The following is a 7,873-nucleotide window of genomic DNA, read 5'->3' on the forward strand; positions in this document are numbered from 1 at the left end:
TGCTTCGTGAAACACCCCTCGAAAATCATTCGAATCACGTGGCTAGCACGTTGCATTGGCGTTATAATGTGACAGCAACGTGCTAGCCACGTGGTCCAAACGTGACGTGTTCGCTGGGTAGACTCTGATCAGAGGTCGTCTCGGCCTCCCCGCAGGGCGGAGATTGACCGTAACACCCTGCCCAGCTTCCACAGTGAGGTTTACCTTTTCACTCTTGTCTCCTACCGCAAAAACGACTCTCGATTCTCAGCATTAGAATCGATTATTCTGAAAAACGACGCTAGTTTCTGGTTGCCAGAATAGCTTTTGAAAAATAACACTGGTTACTATATTAATCTATATTAATCTATATTAATTTCTGGTTACTATATTAATCTTTAAAAAAAAGAAACTAGTTTCTAGTTGCCAATCAGGTTCGTTTTTCAAAAAAGGACACTGGTTTCTGGTTGCCAGAAACTATAAACTAGACACTAACTTCAGCACCCCCTATAAGTCGGCACATTGAAAGCAGCCCCTTCGTACTGGTGCCATAAGTACGCAGTCAAAATTATTTCAATTTTCCTTGTGGTGTGTAATATGATGTATGGCGCTAAAATATATTGTCAACTACAACGCAATAGGTAAGGACGCTGTTGTTTTAGATCTTAAATAGTAAATTTGTAAAGCATTTTAATCATAACTCGTAATTAATCAGAGGTCTAGACTGTTCACATCTGTACATGTGCCAAAGTTTTGTTTTCACACCCCAGGTGGACGCTACAGTTGATGGCGCGGGCTGTTCGTCCGCTGACGCCAGGGTAGACTGTGGTCAGATGCACTATGCCAGCACACCGCGTTCTAAATCCCGGCTTCAAGATGCCAGCACACCGCGTTCTAAATCCCGGCAGTTGGACCTAATTAAGGACTACTGGACTGTCCGCGAAGATTTGTCACCTGGTTTGAGGAGTGGGAAACCATTGCACACTTTGTCTAATACAGACACCGAAACCCCGCGGAAATTGAAAAGTGATTCATCCCCAAAGACACAAGACAGTGCCAGAACAATACAAATGGCCGCTAACAGGACACCATTGACGGTCAATGACAGTTGTAAAGAGGCACAGTCCAAGAACTGCAACACAAGACGAAACAATCCTGATAAAAACAACAATAAAACCTCAATCAGCGCCAAACGTCGCCTTCTCAGTCAGCCAATTACAGAGGACAGCCTTGAGTTCCATCCCGCAAAAAGGCGCTTGCGGTGTGATAAAGTTGATGCGGGATGTCCTTTGTCTGAAAAAGAAATTTGTTCTCCAAAATCAGCATATCCAGCTCCAGACAAAACAATTAATGCTTCTGAAACTACGCACCAAACACTGAAAATGAAGACACGCTCAGCATCTAAATTGAGTTCTTGCTTTTCTAATAGGCAAACTTCCGTGTACAAAGCAGATGATCAGACTACAGATGCAAATGTTTTCAAAACGAACCCAACATTTCCAAAAGAGACAGAAAATCATGTTTTGAAATCGAAGATCAGTTCTAGCCAAGCTAAGCCAGGTGCTAGTAATTGCCAATCAGCAGGTACTACAGGTCCAGGGAGGACAACTGGTGGAGATGGGGGTGCTGCTGGAAGTTACTGTCCCTTCACTAACACCACTAACCAGGCATCACATATGTTATCATCCGGGACATGCAATCACTCGCTTACACACGGACCAGCCAGTATATCGCCTAGGTCACAGAGGGCTGCCCAAGAAACAACTTTTATTGCCGCCACTTCTAAAGATGGCGTTCGCGGCAGTAACATGCACATCCCGCGGTTAAAATTAAGAAGTGAAGTAGACACGGGTGATCTCTGGGGCGGTCTGCCAAATACCCCGAGAAGCAAGCGACAATATATTTCAAAAAAGAGAAACCTATCTGACGTCAAGGACGCAGGAGAAACAAGGTTACAAGTAGATCAGGAGTTCCCCAAGACATCTGACGACACATTACACAACAGTGACCCCAACACAGCCATCTTCTCCAGTGACACAGCTGGGCCAACCCCACGGCGGATTGATCAAAAATGCACAGAAGATAAATATACCTCGGACCGAGAGGAAATTGGAACCGAAGATGGAGTGCCAACCATGGCTCTTACAGCAGACGACACGAGAACTGGACACACAGAACATAAGTGTAAGAGGGTTGGCAATAACACGCCCAATAAACCAGTGCATTCACTGCTGACGAACACATATATCTATGAAACTTTACAAAAAGTTCTCAACTCGATTAAACCAAAAATACCCAAGAAATGCAAAGTGGTTCTTAATATTTCCAATGCAAGTAAAACAGTTAGCCCCGAAAAGAAAATTAACATACATCAAAAACATGCAGGCAGGAAGACCACCGGTGTCCCTAAGTCGTCAATAGCTGCTGATAAGCGTGTAATAGATAACCATTCAAAACCAAAAGAAGTGAATACAGAGGTCTTACCAAGAAAGTTGAACTCGACCAAAGAGGGCACAAACTCAGTTGTAACATCTTTTGAATTAACAGATGCTGTTGAAACCAGTCAAATACACACGAATGCAACTTCAGGGTCTCCGTCTGATGGATCGCACTCAGAAAAATGCAGAAGTTCAATAACGGAGCCGCAATGTAGCCCTGTGGTAGTGAAGGACGATGTCAAAATATCAAGAGTAACAACCCCCACAGAAACAACAGAGTTTAACACCTCAGCTGATGAGGTGTCATGGACGCCTCTACTTGCCCATACCGGAAATCAGGAGAAGTGTGAAACACCGGCAATAACACTACACGGAGACGGTATCAAGACAGAGGAGTTTCATGGGATATGTTCTAGGACAGAGGTACCGGAAGATACAACCAACGATGAAACGACTTCATTTTTGACTCCAAAGAAATATTTCGGAATCAAAACGCACACGCCGTCGTCCACGTCATCCCTAGAACGTGCAGAGTACCAGACAGCCTGTGCCCCCGTCGATAGGCATTCGGTTAAGCCACGTCTTATGCACGAGTCGATTTCAAATAAATCGTCAATAGTTGAAAACACAAACAAAGGCAGTGCTTTGATAAGAAGTATGCTGAGTCCTGTAACTGGCCCATTACCGCGGAGGATGACTGTGACCACCACGCAGGATGAGTCGCTGACAACGGAAACAATGGAAAGAAATACAAACGTGAATCCTGAGAGCAACACCTCATTTCACGCGATGAAAGAATCTAAGGATAGGAAGCCAATCAGCCCACGAAGAACTAGTACTCCTACCGACAAGACACCGCCACAAAAGAAGACAGTGGCCATGGACGAGACGACACCCAAACGTAGCGCACGGATCAGCGAGAGGACTCTCAACAGACGGTTCCTGCAAGACTCCGAATTTGTGTATTTCTCACCTGGAAGTGGGAGGAAAAATACGCCTTTGGGAGACAAAAGGTTAACAATATCCGATAAAATGCCTGTCAGCGTAACGCCGATTCCACCATCAAATGCAAAGATGGCCGCACACCGTACGAAACTGAACCGAGCCTGCCGTAATACCAGTGGCACAAAAACCGAGTTATTTCCAGAGGATAAGACGGTCAGTACCGACACAGAATCTGGTTCAACCGCAGTTACTGCTCGTGACCGTCACATCGCAACATCACCAAAACTTCAGGCCAGCATTCAGGAACATAACACATCTACCGAGCAGGAGCGTCCTCCAATCCGTTTGAAAATAACCTTGCATCCGGAAGGGAACCCCAAGTGCATAAACAAAGATACCGAAGTGAATAAGACTAACGCACTTACAGGATGTAAAAAAGCCGTCGAAGTAAAACCTATTACGTTTTCTTTGCCGAGAAATGGCATGTCGTCTACCAGTCAAAAGTCTCCTACTCTCTCCAAAGACGACAGCCCGATGACGGTGACACAGAGTTGCAGGCAAGTATAGACAAGCAGTGAGGCCCCATATGTTTGGCAACAAAATTCTTTAGCTAACTGTCAAACATACTGAAAAAAAATTCATCGAGTGGTAAAAAACCCAATTTGTTATTTGGTACGTTTATGAAAGATTTGTAAAAAATCGACACCTAAAAAGTTATGCACATGTATGTTACGTATATATACTGTATCATCGCCACCCTGTGTAAAATATATCGTTAACCAATATTAAACCTCGCACTGGAATTTATGTATATTTTCTGTATTTTCATGTAAAAACAGCTTGGAGGAAGTTGTGTCGTGCCTCTCTGTAGATAGACATAGTATCAGCGGGCCCTCAGTCGACTGTGTCTGTTCTAACAGAGAGAGAGAGAGTAAAACAATGCCCGAGAAAGACACACAAATTGCAGAGGAGACCGTTCCCGGCAGTAACGATATGTCGTCAAATGCCAAGTCTTTGAACGACAGCAGTAATGAGTTGAACACTTCTACGTCATCAACAACAACTCCCCCAGTATTACCAGCGCAGACATCTATCAAAAAGAAAGCTGAAATGCTCGGCCTTACCTCGCAGAGGAAACAAACCCAAGACGACACAGATAAAGATCCTCATGGCACCATACGCCCCCTGGTGGCTGGCAGTTTACACACCCCAGCGCCCCCTGGCGGACACCCTGTGGCTGATAAACCAAAGGACAGTCAGAGGAACCTTAACCCGAGTGCATTTTTATTGTGGGCAAGGTAATTTCGTTTATTTAGGTGGAAAGGGATTACAATTGTATTCTTCTTGATACTGGAGTTTAGAAAACAGTGGATATTTGAAATGAGAGAACTGTGGGTATCTGATAAAATTACTTCACTTTTATTTTGACCAATCTACGAACTAGCCTACTCACTATTATCGGAGGGAGTACGGGTAGGAAGGGCGACGGTGCTTCTGCTATAAGTGTGCACAAATCGAGGTCAAATCGAGTTTCTTTTAAAACGTTATACTTTTTTAGAAACTACACCGGTAATATCAAATTTTCATTGCGCAATGAATTTCATTATTTGAAGGTGACGTTCATAAATTGAAAGACCGTACTGGGGTAAGGCCTAATTATTAAGGGGCTGCAAATTTGTAGTGCATCTCACATAACGAAAAAGCAAATCTGCCACATTTGGAATTCATAAGTTTTCTTTGGTGGACTATGTAGTTGTCTTCGTGTCATCTTAGTGAGCGCCGCTCTAAGTTCGAGCAAGGGTATCCGGCCAGTAGCGATGAGCTGGTCGATCTACTTCTTGAGCGGAAGTGGTGCGCCACGGAAGACAGCGAGAAAGCCCCGTATGTTGATCGGGCAAGACAAGCCCTGGGAGAACCTGTTGAACCCACCGCTTCACCGCTGGGCAAGAGAAAGAAACGTATGTTTATAATGTTACTCACTGCAACAACTGTGAAAAGAAGGCTGCTCTTATTGAGATCGAAACGCTTCTTAGCAAATGGTAACGAGTTCCTATTATTTCAAACCATTATATCCAAGATGTCAGAATGGAAAAGAAAAAAAGTTGGGTTTATGAAATATAAAAAATTACAGTATTTTAATATTTTCACATTGTATTCAGGAAAAAAGATCATAAAGAAAACGCCTCAGAAATCAGTGCGCCTATCAACCGATTCCCAAACTACAAACAGATGCCCGGGAAAATGCCCAAAGAGCCATGACAATCCTGCGCCAGTCTCACAACCACTGGAGTCAGCAGCAGCATGTCCTGACACGGATGACGGACAGACCACCATAGGCCCCGAGCCTCCCTCTGTTTCCTCAGGCTCCTCGCTGCAAGATGATTCCACGATAAAAAGTTCCCGTAAAAACGAGCAGCTAGATCCATTTTTCCGGCTATCAGTAAGGGAGCAGTATAAAGTGATTGAGCAAAAGTTACAACGACTTCGGCGGTACCTTCAGAAGGACGAGTATGACCAAATCATAGCCGACTTCAAACAGGACTACAGCAAGGCCAAACAACAACTGGTTCCAGAGAGAGGCGTCCCGCTGGGCAGGTGCACGAGGGAGTATCTTGACGAGGTCTCGAGGAACCTCCTCTACTACAAGATACTAGAGCTGGAGCCCAGAGTGTGCGAAATGAAATTCTTAAAGTATGTAGTTCTGAAAATGAACTTCGGTGGATTAAATTCATTGTTTTAACTAATGAAATCGTAGCAGAGAGTTCTCGTAATCAACCAAAAGCGTGGGGTTTGATCAGTTGAAAAAGCCTGGCTGTATGTCCTTATTATACACGTTTCATCATTTTATTTTTTCTTAGGCTGGAGAACCATCTGGACAGTCTGTTGAACCTTATCAAGCCGGCTGAGGCTCGAGGAACGCCAGGACAAACGGAACAGGAACAAACTTATGTTGATCTTTTATCCGTCCTAGAAACAGACCTGCAAAAAGTTTCTTTATCCGCCCAACACAAACCAAAACCTCATCGAACATCCAGTATGGAGAACATTTTGTCAGAGCTCAAGAAAACAGAGATGGGGGTGTCTTTCCCCTGCCCCTCCATCCTAGGAGGCGGTTCAAACATTGACACAAGCGCTGGCGATGTTGGTATAACTGGCGCTTCTAACAGAGGCAAGGCTCTACTGGTCGCCACACCGAGTGCCATCGGTGCAGCTCTGGGTTCGGACAAAGGTTTGACAATGGACCCCACAGGTGCGGTACCCCACACCTCATGTTCTGATGTCATACCGCTGTCCTCTGAGCAGCTGCCACTTCAGTGTACCTGCAGTGAGCCCCTCCCGTTAATAGAGCAACATGTCTTAGACGAGCAACTCCGCGCAGTGGGATGTGGACAGGAAAATTCACCGCAACGACGGCGGTCGGACACAGAAATTTACCGTAGTTCCGCAGCTGAGAGTCACTTTATCCACTTGGGCTATTTCTCCTCCAAAAGTTGCCTGTCTTTGGCCGGAACTGGTTTTCACTCACTCCGGTGTGGCGAAGAATGTGGCACCAAGACCTTGGACGCAATGAATGGATCGTGTAACAGAATTTATTTCTCCGGCACGACTGCTAAACCAATGCGTTCTTCGAGAGAAGTTGGAAACAATGTTTTCCCAGCAGATTCATCATCAACATCAGCTTCGTTCTTTAAAACTCCCATGGAATACATGTCTTCGGCGTGTCCTTTAACACAGAAGATCACGCCTGACACAAAGTCTAACCAAATTGAGACAGCGTCCTCCGACATAATAAGTAGAGTGTGCAACCACCCCGGGCGTAGCTCCGACGTGGATAGCGTAACGTCGGATGAGTCGAGCGTCAGTAGTGTAATCTTGTCAATTGCAGACAAATGTATAGGAGCTGGGTTTAGTAATTAGACCACAGAAGCTAAGACCCCTGAACGCTGAGTAAATATAATTTAATAAAGCTAAGCACTTCTAGGGCTCTGTCTGATTGCATATGGTTACTGCATAAAATAGAACTTGAATATGTGTGAAATAAACTTTCGAGAAAGTGACATTTTTTAATTACAATATTAAACACATTTCATCTTAAACGATTACCAGTAAATAAATTCCAACATTAAAAATCCTTTTTTCGTTTCACTTGGTAGTTTCAGAGATGCACCAACTAGCGTTCACTCTGATTATGGAAAAATGAACGGGCACTGTTTATATACTTGGTATCCTAAAATGTCCCTAAATAGTTAATGAATTTATACTATGCGCGTTTAGAAATTTCCCAAAGTCACATTTTCAAAGTTTCCTTCTGTACCAGACTGAGACTGATTGGTAGGGACTCGTATTATTTATTATTATACCTGTAATAGGTTGGACAGTGTGAGATGACAAATGTCTCTAATAATAACGAACAGAACAAATTACGTGATAATAAATAAATAAATAAATAAATAAATAAATAACATTCGGAATGAACTAAACGAACTAAAAAATACTTATCTCTATAACAA

General features: G+C 43.9%; 1 protein-coding gene across 1 annotated transcript; it reads left to right on the forward strand.

Moving 5' to 3' along the window:
• Positions 1-638: 638 nt before the first annotated feature.
• Positions 639-7,494, forward strand: LOC147761999 (uncharacterized). Its single transcript, XM_087010399.1, has 5 exons — positions 639-3,919; positions 4,202-4,660; positions 5,136-5,320; positions 5,522-6,053; positions 6,221-7,494. Exons 1-5 carry the CDS (start codon positions 720-722, stop codon positions 7,278-7,280), a joined length of 5,436 nt encoding a protein of 1,811 aa, XP_086866525.1. The 5' UTR covers positions 639-719; the 3' UTR covers positions 7,281-7,494.
• The last annotated feature ends 379 nt before the right edge of the window (positions 7,495-7,873 follow it).

Source organism: Lingula anatina, chromosome 4 (assembly GCF_051362555.1).
Source record: "Lingula anatina isolate TDL-2025a chromosome 4, LinAna3.0, whole genome shotgun sequence".
In the NCBI taxonomy this organism is placed as follows: Eukaryota; Metazoa; Brachiopoda; class Lingulata; order Lingulida; family Lingulidae; genus Lingula; species Lingula anatina.